The 16,031-nt window shown below is 34.3% G+C and overlaps 1 protein-coding gene across 2 annotated transcripts; it reads right to left on the bottom strand.

Moving 5' to 3' along the window:
- Positions 1–2,039: 2,039 nt before the first annotated feature.
- On the bottom strand, positions 2,040–10,000 carry LOC145054143 (coatomer subunit gamma-2-like). 2 transcript variants are annotated; one of them, XM_079002286.1, is made up of 18 exons: positions 9,764–10,000; positions 8,158–8,255; positions 8,003–8,053; positions 7,789–7,902; positions 7,495–7,695; positions 6,843–6,944; positions 6,650–6,757; positions 6,327–6,560; positions 5,382–5,632; positions 5,130–5,301; positions 4,614–4,769; positions 3,897–3,947; positions 3,668–3,808; positions 3,396–3,593; positions 3,161–3,292; positions 2,925–3,098; positions 2,528–2,767; positions 2,040–2,453 (listed from the first exon to the last, which is right to left on the bottom strand). In XM_079002286.1, the coding sequence occupies exons 1-18, from the start codon at positions 9,804–9,806 to the stop codon at positions 2,262–2,264; spliced, it is 2,658 nt and encodes an 885-aa protein (XP_078858412.1). In that variant the 5' UTR covers positions 9,807–10,000; the 3' UTR covers positions 2,040–2,261. The 2 variants fall into 2 exon arrangements, with proteins under 2 accessions (XP_078858412.1, XP_078858413.1); XM_079002287.1 differs by having other exon boundaries at positions 8,158–8,252.
- Positions 10,001–16,031: the final 6,031 nt, after the last annotated feature.

Below are 16,031 nucleotides of genomic sequence, written 5' to 3'. Positions count from 1 at the left end.
CAAGATCTGCTCACAAAAAATAAAATGCTTGAATCCAAGCCTGTATCAACACCAGCTGATCCATCGGTTCCACTCGTGACTTGTGGTGACCCATTTCCTGATCCAAAACTCTACAGACAAACAGTTGGGTCTCTTCAATATGCCACAATTACAAGACCGGACATCACTTATATAGTCAACCGGGTCTGTCAGTTCATGCATGCTCCGACTACTATCTATTGGCAAGCTGTTAAGCGTATTTTACAGTATCTAAAAGGAACCTTACATCACTGTCTTCATTTCAAACCACACTCTGCCACCTCACTCTTAGCTTACTCAGATTCAGGATGGCTGTCCGACAAAGATGACAGTAGATCTCAATATGGCTTTGCCATATTTTATGGTCCAAATTTAATTAGTTGGACTTCCCGTAAGCAAAAAGTTGTGGCCCGGTCCAGTACCGAAGCTGAGTATCGTGCTCTTGCGTACACCACTGCTGAATTATTATGGATTCAGCATCTTCTTCGTGATCTTCATGTTCATCTTCCAAAACCACCTATACTACTCTGTGACAATGTTGGCGCCACTTTCATGTGCAAAAATCCAGTTATTAGTACACGCTCCAAACACATTGCTCTTGACTTTCACTTTGTCAAAGAACAAGTTGATGCCGGTGCCCTTCAAATCTGTCAAGTATCCTCTCTGGATCAGTTAGCTGACATTTTTACTAAACCATTAGGAAAAGATCGAGTTTCTCAGTAAGGTCCAAGCTTCAAGTTCAACCTCCACTTGAGCTTGTAGGGGGTGATAACAACTAATAAACAAATCATGAATTAGTCTTTGTAACTTGGTCAAATAGTCCTAGTCTTTAGTCTTTGTTATACACGTGTAGATAGTACCAGATTATGTGGAGATATCGTTGAGTGACAACTCAATTTCTATTTGTATATAAATACATGTAAACAAATGAAATAAGATATAGAGAAATTCAAATCACATTCTTCTTTACTGTTAATATATTAAAATGACATAATAGATAGCTTTAACAATCCAATGATCTAGATATAAATTTTCCCATCAATTTCAAGTTTAATGGAGTGCTTTTTTCGTGCTCAAATTTAGCCTTCTTAACATTCGAAATAGATCTAATAAAATGTTGATTGAAAGTCGAGAGGTTGGAATAATCTAATTTAGGAAAAATGGTACTTTGAAAAAACAATCCCACATTCTTTTTGCATTCTCCATAAATTCAACGTTGTTGCGATATTAAAAATGTATAACTTCATAAGGACCGGTAATAGTTGGGTTCAAGTTGATCTATGTATTTAAACGGATTGATAATTTCAACAAAATCCAAATGCTTTAATTAAACGGTTATGATTTCCACTTAACCCAATATATCTCATAAATAGATTGACCTCAACTTGATCCATTTTTTGGAATGACAAACCTAATCTATTTTTAATTTATACAAGAGTTGAACTTTTGACCTTAAAAAAGAAGACAACACACCTTATTACTCTGGACTACAAGCTTTTTGGTAAGTGGTAACTGGTTTGTTTTGTATGTTTAAAACAGATGAACTCGGTATTGATTTCCACACAACCCATTATATTAGATAAACATGCTAGCATAAGATTAGAAATTTGAAGTCTAACCCACCCAATTTGGTTGGTCAAGTTGACTAATTTAATTAAACAAGTTGAAAATTTTAAATTCAACCCATTAAATTTGGGTTGATTTGACGGTTCGTGGTTGGATGGCTTTTGCCCAATCTAGTTTTGATTACAATTTACTTGTTGGTTATCTTTATCGTATCCATATTAAAAGATCTTTTAGACATGAAATAAATTATCATATAACAATATTAATATTTATGATTTTAATAGTATATATTTATGTGGTTTACAATTAAAATGCATCGAACATAATGTGCCCCCGAATAAAAAAGCTTTTAAGAAAGAATTGTATATTATGCTATCATGTAAGGACATTTTGTATAGGTTTGATGGACTGGTTGTGTTAGATGTAAGAAACACACTGTTATATGACACTAATAATAGCAAGAAGTTAAAGCAAAATACATATACTATTTCTTCTTGTTTACACCACAAAATATCAACCACATGTATGTCTTAGCATCTTCACAAAACTATCTTGAAATAAATCCCTTATTGACTAGACAAAAAGAACAATTTTTATATCCCCTCAAACTCAACCAACAGTCTCATAATTTTGTAAATCAAAAACTCCAAAAAAATAAAAAGAAAAGAAAAAACGGACTAGTTGGCTACAAGTTCATGAATAGCATCACTTACAAGTTCATCCTCAGATCTGACAGCAAGTTTCATTGCAACCTCCTTGGCACCATCAACCCCAAACGATAAGCGAACAAGCACCTTCACATTGCCTATGTACACACCTGATAACAAACACGTGTGTGATCTTGAATTGGCTGCAACCACTTCTGTCCCCTGAAATACAGCATATGAATTTTAGTCATTTTTATATTTATTTAAACATAACCATATGGATTTAATTTACTTACTTCACAAGGCTGCATGCCAAGAAGGTTGATAACAGTGTTGACGGCTTCCTTTAAGCTTTCCCTTGGACCAAGGCCATATTCATCAACACGCTCGAAATCTGGGGATAAGCTTTCCCATGCATTTCGGAAATTTGAGACCCCGACTTTAAGCATGTAGTCTGATGCAACCACCTCAAATTCCTCTAGTTGATATTCATCTTCCACACCATCTTCCTCAGCCTCACCGGTTGAGGGATCAACCTGGAATTTATATACAAGAGTTTCTTTGGTATCATCAATCATGGAATGGAACCACAAAGGACAACGTAATGAAATGGATCATTACATTCCACTATCAATTTATAGTAGTGTAGATCACAAAGTTGAACAAGAAAAACAAGATTGGATATTTGGATACCTCTTTAACAATGAACCTCAAGACATTGGAAAATTTGCCAATAGAAGGAACACCTTCTGGTTTTTCAAATGCGACAAATGTTTGTCCTGGTGTATCATATGGCAGGGATTTTAATGGCTTGGTTGCTAATTCTTCAAATTCTTCTGCTTCTGAAGCATCCACAACAATCGTGACCTAAAATTTCAATATTGTTAGTTTTAATTTACTAAAAAAACATCTTATGTATTAGAGCTTACATTTTCCAATAACTGCTCAGGGATCGTATTGGTACAGTTGTACTGGAACACAACGTACTTATCGAATATGTGTTTGACAACATTAACCGCATACTCCGTTTCAGCTTCAGTCAGCTCCACTGGTGCAGATGACTGGTTACAGAAACACAAAACTTTAATCAGGATAAGTTAAAAAAAGAAAACCATGGATAACACATATCAGTAAGTTAAGGAAGGAATATTTATGTGAAAGAACCTTAAAAAGCTGTCCAAAACTTGAAAACTCTGGGATTGATAAGAGTAACTTTTCATAAGTATCAACTGTTGAAGTGGGGCCAGCTGGCGGAGCACCGAGACCAGTGGGCTTTTTAGCCTGAGCTTTTTTCTCAGCAAATGGCTGAGATTTGACTTCCCTTGATACAGAATTGATATCAAAGGGTTCGTCTGATGGTTCCTGTATTCGCAAATTTTAAAAAATAATTATTGTAGGAAATGCAAAAAGTGACAAAATTTTGTGTGGTGACTTACGTAGTTTTTCAAACTAGTCTCGAGGTTGACCAATGGGAGATCAAGTGACCCAAAGAGAAATTCCTTTACATCTTTATCAGTTTCAACAACAGAACCATCGCCTCCAAGGGTATTCAGATATAGTGTAGCCCTGTCACGAACCTACACATGACACACAAAAAGTAGTCAAATGTTTTTGAACTATAGATTTAAAGTCAAACGTTACATACTGCTTATGAATACAACTAACCTCATCATCATTATCATATAAACAGCGCCTCAACAGAACAAATATACGAGGCTGCAAATATTATGAATTCATGTTAGTTGAGACAATCAAGTACTTCAATATTAATAAAAAAAAATAAGTTTCAATTTCGCATTTTGGACACTGAGCTTAACACTTTTTTCAGTTTTGGTCTCAAAAGGAATCAGTTTGCAAATCTGGTCCTTATTTTGATGTTTTATAACAATTTTGGTCCTTGAATCGTTAAATCTAACTACTACTCAGTTGTTAGTTTTTTTTAAATGACCAGTTTGCCCTTGGACCAAAACTAAATAATAAAAAGACAGTATGCCACAAGGACCAAATCTGTAATTTTCATAATTTTCTCTTGATTTTATTATTAAACTACTTTCTAAAATATAACATATTTATTTGTATTTGTCTTAATAAGTATAAGTTTTCAAATTATTTAACATTTAAAATGACCATTTTGTTCCTCACCCACCAACATGTTGTATATTAAGATATTATTAGGCTTATCTTTATATTCATGAGCTAATCTTTATAAATAGTTTAGAGAAACAGATTCAATGTATATGGTATATGATATTGGCTTGAAGTTATTTTTTATAAAAATCACAAAAACTTTAAATAGATACATGAAAAAAAAAAAAAAAAAGCTGAATACACTATATATTTGCGACTTACTAGAATAAATTTTGAAGATAGCACCAAACTTACCTTGAGGGAGTCAACCATAGCTCCAAACTTTGCCAAAGTGCTAACTGCACTGGCTCGAACAGTTGCGTTCTCAAGTATGACACGGTTATATATATAGCGTATGAATTTGCTAGGGTCTGCTGTTTTTGGTCCCTCAATTCCAAGAAAATGAAGAATCTAAAATGAAGTAAAAAAGTTCAGTAAAATAAATGACCAATGGAAATATAAAAAGTTAAAAACGATAAAAGCTAGATAAAATTTATAGTAAACTACAAAAATGGTCCCTGAGCTATCTGATTTTATTATGTTTAGTCCAGAATTGAAATATTTTCAATTTTGGTCCTTATTTCAAGGTTTCATATCGATTTGGCCCTCAAGACTTTCTGATTTTTCTCCTTATTTCAAGGTTACAGAGACCAAGTCGATATGAAACCTTTTTCAAATTTGGACTAAACACAGTAAAAAGCACGAAGCACAGGGACCAGTTTTGTAATTTACTGTAATGTTAAAAAGAAAATAGCAGAAAGAAATGATAACCTGTGTTGAAAGGTATGTGAATTCACAATCCTCGATGAATTCACAGAGGTGAAGGAGGCCGCCCTCTTTTGCATCTGGGATATCTCTAATAATAGTAACAATTGAATCAACGATTGCTTTTTTGTACTCAAACCCACCTTCCTCTCTCAATATATTGCTTAAGAAATTCATCCTGATAAAGAAAGTAGACAATTATATTTTGGTTATATTACATGTTGAATTTTGAGAAAAAATGAAGTTGAAGAGACTCACAATGTTCTGAATTTCAAGGGGAACTTCAAACATAATGATCGAATGGCATCAACCACAACAATTTTGAACTCGTCAGCAATGTCAGACATGAAGTTTGTAATTTGTTTCATCAAACGATCAACACCTGATTCATTTCCTGTTTTCAGAAGTGTGGTAATGGCAAGGGTAGCGATACTTCTGTTTTGGTCTGAAATTAGACTCTCCATATCTATGTTGCAGGTAGTTACTGCCATTGGTTGAGTCATCGCCACCTGTACATGATGACACCCAATGTTATCTATCAGGATATAGATAAGGGGAAAGATAATATGGGTTTTGTTTGGTATGATGAAAAGAATGGGTTATTATGTTCTATTTTCATGTTTGGTTGAGTTGAAGGAATGGACTAAGTTATTCAATGATGTTTGTTATGTACAATTAAAAAACTGAATTAAGTTAAACTGATAAATAAATAAAAATAATCAAATAAGGATATATCATTAAATAATCTAAATATAAACATATTCCATGCCGTTCGAACAAATATATTCTATACGTATACAGTATATCATATATTGATTAAAAAAATTGCTTACAAAATTATTTTTAAAAAAAAAACTATAATTAAAAGATAATTTTAGTTATTTTCAAAAAATAACAAAAAAAATAATTGAAGGTTTGATTTTTTTTTAAAAAGATTATTATTATTGAAGATTATAAAAATTAAAATAATTTAGAATTTATAATGTATCATTCTATTCCATCAAGGAATGGAAAAAAAACGCTTCCCCATGGAAGGACAATCATCCCAGGAGAAAGAATCACTTCCATGAGGAGTGCTCTATTCCATTGGCAAACAGACACTGTTTTTTCATCAATTCATGATGCTCAATTCCATTCCTGCTTTGACTACTGTTATACCAAAGAACAACAATTAGATTCACTATAGAGGGTGAGAAAAATGACCTTGTTTAATGTGCGGACAGCAGCAAATCGAAGTACTGGCTTAGAGGAACTTAAGAAGAGCTGTAGAACAGTTATTGCAGGGGTCAATTCTCTGCTAGTAACACCACTTAATTCCGTTATTGCCCTTGCAGCTTCAAAAATAACCATCTCTGATTTGTGGCGGAGACAACTTTCCAAATAGTCATAAAATGGGCGGTCCCCAGGTTGACTGTTCATGCTTGACTCCCTAATAACCTGAAAACAATTATTTAATTATATTCAGATATTTATTTTACAGAAAAAAAAAATCAAAAAGAACAAAGTGAACAAAACTACAGAAGTACCTGACTAGTGTAACGGATGAGTAGGCATTGGGCTAAAGGTGAACGAACAGTACCCTTTGTTAAGCTGGTAACTAATTTGCTGACAGCTAAGCGGTCGTTTTGTCTTATCTGGAAATATATCCGATTTTTTTTAGTGAATGGTATTGGTATGCAATACAAAAAATTTCACATTGAGGCCCATTTGTAACAGTACCTGGTGGAGCAAACCAAGGGCGTGAAACTGTACAAGTGCAGCCCTAGATTGAACAGCTTCTTGTACCTCATTGCTCCATCTTTTCACAATCTCTGGGTTTGTCTAAGATAGAAGGATATAAGATAAGTAGAGGTAAATAAATAATAATAATAACACAAGCTACTGCAATTTCTCAATCACTGATTGTAAGATTGGTTTGATGGAATGGAATGGACAGAATAATGGAACAAGCAAGGCAATGGAATGAATCGTTACATTCCATGATCATGTTTGGTTGGCTTGTAGGAATGCAATGATGATTTTTATATAATTAAATTTTACCTCTATTCATTATTTAATTATAATTAAAACTTTTATTTATGAAAACTGAAAACTAAAGATAATAAAATCTCAAAAAAAAAAAAACCAAAAGAAGTTATAATAACAACAAAATTTTTTAGTTATATTCAAATAATAAAATATAAAATAATTAAGATAATGAGTTTTAGTCATTAAAAATTACATAAATAAAAAATAGGTTATATTGCAACTTTTAATTCCATTTGCAATCCATTCCATCAGGAAAAACAAACATTTTTTTTATCATTACAGTGGAATAAACCATTCCATTCCATCCATGATTCCATCACACCAAACACTAGTTAAGTCGTACCTGGAGCAAATGGATACCACTGACTAGGGCTGCACTGGCAACTACAGGGTTTTTGTCAACAATAGCTTGTTTTAAGTATCTTTCAATCTGAGTCAGAAGTGTCCCATCTGTGATGCGACAGAGAACACGAATAGCATTTGCCCGATACACATCAGTCTTGCTATTCATGTCTTTCATAAGGGAACTTGTGACAATAATGACCTTCATACCACAAGGAAATGTAGCATGTCATTCAAATATAACAGCATAAAATCTGATACACAAATAAGGAATATAAAATTAATTATCTGATACCTCATCTGCAGAGGGAGAGAGCTCCTTTATGATCAAATAAACCATTCTTCTTAATCCAATATCTTTAGACTGGAAAAGTTTTGTTACTGAAAAGAAAACTTCTGTGGCTTCAACCTACAGATAAAGAGCAACGATAATATATTAAATATTAAGATGATGTAACCAAGATAGATAAAAGTCGGGTGTTGACTCTTTGACCAGTCAAAGATCTGACCTTTGTGAAGGTATCACCTTGATTCAGAAGATAAAGCAGCTTGGTAATAACCTGGCAACCAAAGAAGAAATATTATATATTAGATCATGTTCATGTAAGAGGATGATACAACAAATTATGCACCACAAATCAGGTGTTGACATAAAAAGAAGCACCTGAGAACACCTCCTTGAATCTAACTGAGGATCATTGAAGACCCTGGCTTCCTGAAGAACTGCTCCTTTCTCGATTCCAGAAAAGGGGGAGTACTCTGCTGCACAATACAAAGAGACCTCATTTTAATTATTTACAACAAGAGTAGACCAAGTTCAGTAACAATGAAGTTACAAAGATACACTGATATGAATCATACTATCATCTACAACCAATCTAAAGTATAAAGTATAAACACTGGTCGATGAATCGATGCTACAAAAGATGCAGGACCTTTCCATGCATTAATAACCAAATGTGCAGTACTCAGAAGCTGGAATCAGCTATTATCAGTTAGATATGCTCTTCGATTAATTAGAAGGAATTGACTGGTTGTACTTAAGGGGTTGAGATTACTCAAGAATATTTCATTAAGTGAGGTCAATCACACAGCCTATAGATTATATCATTGTTCCATCAGCTCTTTGAGTCTTTGTAAACTTCAAGCTTGCCTATCAGATTAGCTGAAATTATAGGTTGGACACTTGGACCTATTCAAACACAAAGTAGATCTAGCAATGAAATGGAAATGAATTGAATCTCAATATAACACTAGAGATGATACTAGAGACGCTGATACTCAGCGGCATGATCATGACAAACAAATAACATGCCTATGAATTCCTACGCTCATTTTTTGAATTCTTTTGTTTGGTTATCAGTGTGGGGAGCTGATGGAACTACAACAGAATCTGCAGGTTATTGTATTTTACAACAATTTGTGAAATTCCACACACAGCCTTATCATATTTCTTTTAATTACCAAACCAGATCTGTTGTGCTCAATTTACAAAAATACACTGATCAAGATTACCATCAACGGATCAAAAGCATATAATTTGTTGAAGCCACCTTAGAAACAAGACTTACCTTTATACAATAACCAAACTATGCAGTACTCGTTTTTTGACAATTTCTATAAGATAAAGGCTTCTCCATTTAATCAGATGTGATTCGCCAATTCGGTATTTAAGAAAATGTAGGAAGGATACATTTTAGGCTTTTTTCATTCCTAGAGAATATCTCATATGATTGTTAGAAATCTCGGTAAATAACATATTCTATTTTAGTTCCATCAAATCTCATTAAACACACAGTCAAGCCAACCTGATTTCACAAACACCATTATCAGCAGAAATAATCAGATCGACTGATATAGTAATCTCTCAACAGCTTACAACTCAGCTTAACTAAATTATTTTCACTACCTGTTTAACCACAATGTAGATCTATAATGAAAATAGAAATCATCTAAATCACACAATAACAACGAAGAATAGCAGTAACAGGCCAAACCTCCGTAATACACAGTCAAGTCAACTGGATTTCGCAACACCAATACCATTAGTAACAATGAGATCGACCGATATAATGATTTCAAGAGCTTGCAAATCAGATTTGCTAAATTTACATTCACGACCTATTTAACCACAATGCAGATCTAAATTGAAATCGGAGATCACTTAAATCACAGTGATACTGACGAACAGCAATAACGGGCCAAATCGACGAAAATGACAAATATTATCAGATAATTCAAAAAAACGAGGTAGAAATTCGAAGTCTTACCTTCCTCGTCGCGATCATCGTCTTTCTTCACGTACTGCGCCATTAGAGTGAAAGAATAAGAATTATAAACCTAGATGTCCAATCGATTGCAAAAATGAATCAGATCTTCGTCTTCTGTGTCGGTATGAGTGGGATTGTGAGCCCAACTGGAAGTTTACGAGCAGATCTCCTCTCGTCTCTCTCCTTCTATCCTTACAAGAGAATTTTTTGACGGAGGGTTGCAATCTGCAAATACTATAAAATGTGGTATTAATGCTTTACATAAAATAATTAATTTTTGACAAATTTACAAAAATGATCCTTATTCTTACAGAAAAATATAGTTTTGATTCAAAAATATTTGATGGGGCGCTAATAGTCTAAAATTAGATTTTTTTTTTTATTAGTTTTGTCCCTTATCAAACGTTACGCCTAGTTTCCGAGTTTAACAAAATAAAAAAAAAAAAAAGACAAAAGAAAGTCACGAGAGAAAAGAAGAGAAAGGAAAAGAAAACAAAATTTTCTTTCGTGTTCCCGAGTTGGAGAGAAGTGGAAGAAAAATAAATCATTTTGTTCTTTCTTTCCAAATCCTTCCAAATCGGAAGGAAAGTTAGGAGGGAAAGTGATCCTCCCATTTCCCTCCACTTCCATCCTTTAATGAAACTCGAGAACATCAATCTCTTTTATTTTCTTCTCATTTCCACTCATTTTCTTTCCTTTCTCTCGTTAAGTTGAACTCGGGAACGGGTGTTAGAACCAAATGTTATCTACCCAAAAAAAAGGATATTTCATCTTTTCAATTGGCTCTCCCATCAACACATATTATTTTAATACATTCTTAATTTAAGAAAAAAAAAAAGGTCCACTACACCCCTTATTCGCCACCCGATACTTTCTCTTTGTCTCTCTCTCTCTCTCTCCCTCCTTTGACTTATCCTAGATAGTTTTTTGTGATGAACTCCTCACCGGAGCATGGCATAGCATTTTCGCCAAAGTAGTTTTCATACATTCACCGACAGCTACAACAACTATTATTGATTGATCGTCACTATTAGTTTTGTAACAACCTCTGCCTTCAACTTGGCTAATGTAGTTGAAAGCTCGATTTTTGGGTTCGTATTGATTAAAAGACTTTTTTGCTTATGGAAGCTTAAATATGGGTTCATAAGCTTTCTTGAATTATTTTTTTCTTATGAAAGCTTACAACCAAAATATTCTTACAATTGTGAATGGGATATACCTTGGCACCATAACTAAGGCTATATAAAAAAGCATGACATTAATAAAAGGATATCATATATTTTTACAAAAGCCTACAATTGAGATTACACAAATATGGAAAGAAGCAATAAAAAAGAGAGAGTAATGTCTAACCACTTTATTCAGTTCATACATGTGTGAACAAGACCAGACATAAGAATATCCTTAAACCTTTGTTCATAAATATAGGAGGAAGAAGAAGGAAGAGAATAACCTTTGTTCTTGTATTTAAATGAAAGAGGTTGAACCCTATTTATTTATACATTCATCTTAACCAGTCATCATGCAATCACCTCTACCCTATATTTCCATCATATAGCATCACTAAGTACCCATATCCATCGACCTTCATCGTCTTCACTGTAACCTCACTACCACCCTTATTTATCCATTATAGCCACTATAATTAGTCGTCATCTACATTATTCATTAGCTTATGCCCTTAGTCATTATCACAACGAAAACGTCACCATAATAACTCCTATTTTCAAACCATTATGTCGCTAGCAAGCATCACCGCCATATAAATCACCACCAACACCATCATCATACAGAAGAAAGGGTTGCGCTTTGAATCATAATTGTAACGCCCGGTTCCTAGGTAAATTCCTTTTGTTTTTAAATAATTGTGTAGTGCATGAAAAAACATTACACTAAGCGTAATTGTCGATTATGTTGAGCGTAGCCTACTAAAAGTGAACGTGGGTGCTTTCTCATACGATGGGCATACGTATGAGTGCGCTTAGCTTACTCATGCAGAGTGCAAACCCTAAATTTTAAGTTTTAGACCCTATTTAAACATTTTATAACCTCAAGGTCTGTGACATCTCCATTTTCACGGCCAGAAAAGACCGATTTGTTTATGCTTTATTTTGAAAATCAGGGTAACCTTTTAAAGAAAAGTTTTGCGGAATTTGTTCCCAGAAAAACATGATAAATACGTTATCAAGCATTTCCGAAGAAATGTATTTTATTCATTTCTAAAACATTGGGATGTCATCGTCAATACAGAAATATAAGCATAAACAGAACTTACATTCATTATCACTATTGATTTACACCTCATTAATCTCTTAGTGTAATGTGACTTCATATCGACACCTGTGATACAAATAAACTAAGTGGGTCAGGTTGGGAAACCTGAGTACATAGGGTTTTCAACCCACAATAATATAATTATTATGTTTAATCATCAAACAATTAACCCAATTACCCATTCTCATTATCTTTGTTATTCTTAAGGGTCTACCCTAAGCATCATTTATCTTACATGCATTCAATCCGAAGTCCATTGCTTCCAGAGTTTATACGACAGGCACTAAGTCCATAGCTGTCAATGCTCGTTTGTAAAGCACTAATTTCATAGTTGCTAAGGTTCATTCATCGGGTACTAAATCCATAGCTACCAGTGTTTATCTAATAGGTACTAAGTACATAGCTACCTATGTTTATCTAACAGGTACTAAGTCCATAGCTACCAACGTTTATCTAATAGGTAATAAGTCCATAGCTACCATCGTTTCTCTAATAGGTACTAAGTTCATAGCTACCACTAAGTCTGTAGTTGTCGATGTTATTTATTAGGCATTAAGTCTATAGCTGCCAATGTTTTCTCATACCATCTCTCATCGTTCATCTACCCATGTTTTACCCAACATATTCGTAGATATAAAATACATATACAGTTTAAATCATTTAAAACATGTATAAAATCGTTCATCCAACATAGAAAGCAAGTATTCAAATAATATGCATGCATAACACGTAATTTATATAAAATACTTCATATTTATGTGTAAAATGAAAGTAACTATGTACTCACAACACGTAATTTATATTAAATACTTCATATCTATGTGCAAGATGAAAGTAACTATGCACTCATTTGTTAAAGTGATGATTCCAAACTCAGGCAGTGCTTCGCTTTTAACGATTCTATTTTCCTTCGATGAAACCTAGCATTATTATCGCTAAGTTTTAGTCTAATCTTTATTGCGACTAATTATTAGTCTAGATTCATCGTTAACTCAAAGTCTACTTAATGATCTATCAAGTAAGGAACAACTAGGTAGGATCATATCGGAAGTAAGGTCTGTTTGGTATACAAAGTATATTGTTTGGAAATCACACTTTAAACATCTCACTAAATCACAGCCTAGACATCATTCTCGTAAGTAGATCAATCAGTATAACGACTTTGAATCGTTGATAAATCTTATTTCTAGGTTCATAATAACGATATTATATTTAAATATAAGTTATATTTAAAGTATGGTAGGCTTATTTCACTTACAATGAGTTTTATTAAAAACTGGGCTCCGCTGGAGCAGAGCTTCTGAGTCGAAAAACTCTTTTTTCTCGAAGCCTTCGTGCGCTCCGGGGCTTTCTTCTAGCGCTGGGGAAGTTTCCTAGGCTTTAGGGGGTTTAGGGACTCTATAGAGAAGTTAGAGAGAGAAAGAAAGGTTTGTGGTGTGAAGAAAATATGAAGAGTTCATCTCTTATTTATAGGGGTTTTATCGTAGAGTAGGCCCTAAGTTTCGTCTGTATCTTCCGCGTACGAGCTCTGTTTTATACATTCTTTATAACCACGTGATGGTATTTACAAGTACTACAACTTTCATTTAGACCTCGTCGGCTAATTCTCATTCTATCTCCGATTTGCAGAATTGTATCGAATTTATCGCGCTCGAAGAGTAAGGACTAAGTTTCATCCATATCTTTCGCATACGAGCTCTATTATCGACTTTCTTTATATCCATGCATTGGTATTTACGAGTACTACAACTTTCATTTAGATCTCGTCGGCTAATTCTCACTCTATCTTAGATTTACAAAATTGTATCGAATTCGCCGCGCTCGAAGAGTAAGGACTAAGTTTCGTCCATATCTCTCGCATACGAGCTCCGTTTTTTACTGCCTTTTTATATTTGAGCTCCTATTAACGATATCTTCATTTCTCGTTTAGACTTTTTTGGTTAAAAATTGACCTATCTAAAATTCGAATTTCAGGTTGTGTATTGTTATGCTAAATCTTAGAAAAATCATAACTTCCTCATACAAAGTCATATTTGGACGTTCTTTTTATGCATACTCCCGGTTTAACATATACTACAACTTTCGTTTATATCTCTAAGGCTAGAAAGTATTTTATCATAAATTCATTTTTTACGATTCCCGGTGTCGTACCGGGTTTGCCGTAAAACTTCGACGGGTCATAACTTATTCGTTATAACTCGATTTTCGACGTTATTTATATGTATGAAACCCTTGTGACATATAATATAACTTGGTTAAGATTACTCCTAAATAATCTTCAATCAAAAAGTAATTTTTGACGCTCATTGTCTCTAAATTGACTAGCCCAAATCTGTGGGCATTACAAGGTCTCTCTAATCACCAACCTCCATTGTCCCAAAATAGTTCCGTTGAAACCCTAGCTCATTTTGAGAGAGTATTGAGCCTTTTGAGTGATTTGGTGTGTTTTTGGTACTTATTGAAGAAAGATGAGCTCTTTTTGACAAGCATTGGTTGGTTTGAAGCTTGTAGATCCAGACCTTGTTCATATTAATCATCCTTCTAGAGGTATAAAGTCTCAACCTTGATGATTCATTTCTTAGATCTAGTTAGCTTATGGTTTTTGGCATATTTTGGTCCCATGGGTTGATTCATGTGAGTAAAAGCTACTCTAGAAGTTTGGGTTAACATTTCTTGATGTTTTGAGGTCCTCTGAGCATAAAAATGTATCTTGATGGCTTTGATTCAACCATGCATGAGTTTTGGTTCATAATGTGAAGTTAGAAAGTTAGAGTTTGAATTTGGACCTCTTTGAGCCATGCAAAGGCATCAAGTTTATGACTTTATAAATTAAGACATTCTCAAGAGCTAGATCTGTGATTTGGACGTCTAAACTTTAGGCATTAAGTGCTTGATAAGGACTTTTCATCATTAGGGGAGTACGTTGGGCGTACCCTCCATGTACGCTTAGCGTAGCGTGTTCGACTATGTTTTCCTTAGTTGTGTTAGTCTTGTACATTAGGCATAATAGGGTGGTATACTTGGAGTACTCACTAGAAGGGCTTTTGGGCCATATTGGGCCTTGGGTCATATTGGGTCTTGGTCCATAATGGTTGGGCCAAGTATGAGAAAGGTAAAATGGTTTTCTACCCTTGTTATGATGGATTATGAATTGGACCTTTGTGTGTGGATAATTACCCTAAATATCAATTAGGGTTAGTTTGAATGTGTTCAGTTTGAGGAGCCATCATAGAAGCAGCTTGTGTGTATGATTGTTTATCATCAGATTGAGGTGGGTCTTCTTATAGTGTTTGCGGCTCGAAGGCACCAACGCGGGACCCTTTATTTATGTTTATAGGATGCTAGTTGTATGTGTGACTCTTGCATGTATTGTACGTGTTTGTATGTATACGGGGTAGGGCCTGATGAATGTGTTGGACGGGACCCATCGTATGTTACTAACATATCTGTATCGGGCGGGGCCAATTGTATGTATTGTAACGTCCTAAAATTCATAAACCAAACATTTTTGTTTTAATATTAAATAAAACATCAACCAAATGTGTTTATCAAAAGTCAAAACCAAGGGAAATCATAATATATTCATAACCATCCAAAACATATCAGAGTCAAATAAGTGAAAAGTCATGGTGCGTGCAATGCGATCATCCCGAGCTCTTCCCCTTCGATCCGGAAGTACCTAAAACATAAACTGAAAAAATGTAAGTACGAAGCTTAGTGAGTTCCCCAAAATACCACATACCACATATATGTCAACTCAGCAATGGTTTGGCGCAATAGAAAAGCAAAGTTGATTGCTGAATCTGCCTTCAAGACCTCTATGGATATAGACAATGGCAACGAAAGACATGCTATGATCGAAAAGTTTGATCATAAGAGAAAGGCAATGTCTGAAGTAGTTCCATGTCATGTTCCAAAAGAGTCAATTTGCTTTTATTGCCAAGAGAAAGGGCATTGGAGACGAAGCTGCCCCATTTACCTAAGAGATCTAAGA

The sequence above is a fragment of the Lactuca serriola genome, chromosome 5 (assembly GCF_051521515.1).
Source record: "Lactuca serriola cultivar US96UC23 chromosome 5, Lser_US96UC23_V15, whole genome shotgun sequence".
NCBI classification, from domain to species: Eukaryota; Viridiplantae; Streptophyta; class Magnoliopsida; order Asterales; family Asteraceae; genus Lactuca; species Lactuca serriola.
This window is presented reverse-complemented; position numbering and strand designations above follow the sequence as displayed.

Coding starts and splice junctions, on each gene's coding strand:
- LOC145054143 (XM_079002286.1), bottom strand. CDS start 9,806: ATGGCGCAGTACGTGAAGAAAGACGATGATCGCGACGAGGAAG. Junction 3,099..3,160: donor CTGAGCAGTTATTGGAAAAT/GTAAGCTCTAAT, acceptor TTGAAATTTTAG/GTCACGATTGTTGTGGATGC. Junction 2,454..2,527: donor TTGGCATGCAGCCTTGTGAA/GTAAGTAAATTA, acceptor GCTGTATTTCAG/GGGACAGAAGTGGTTGCAGC.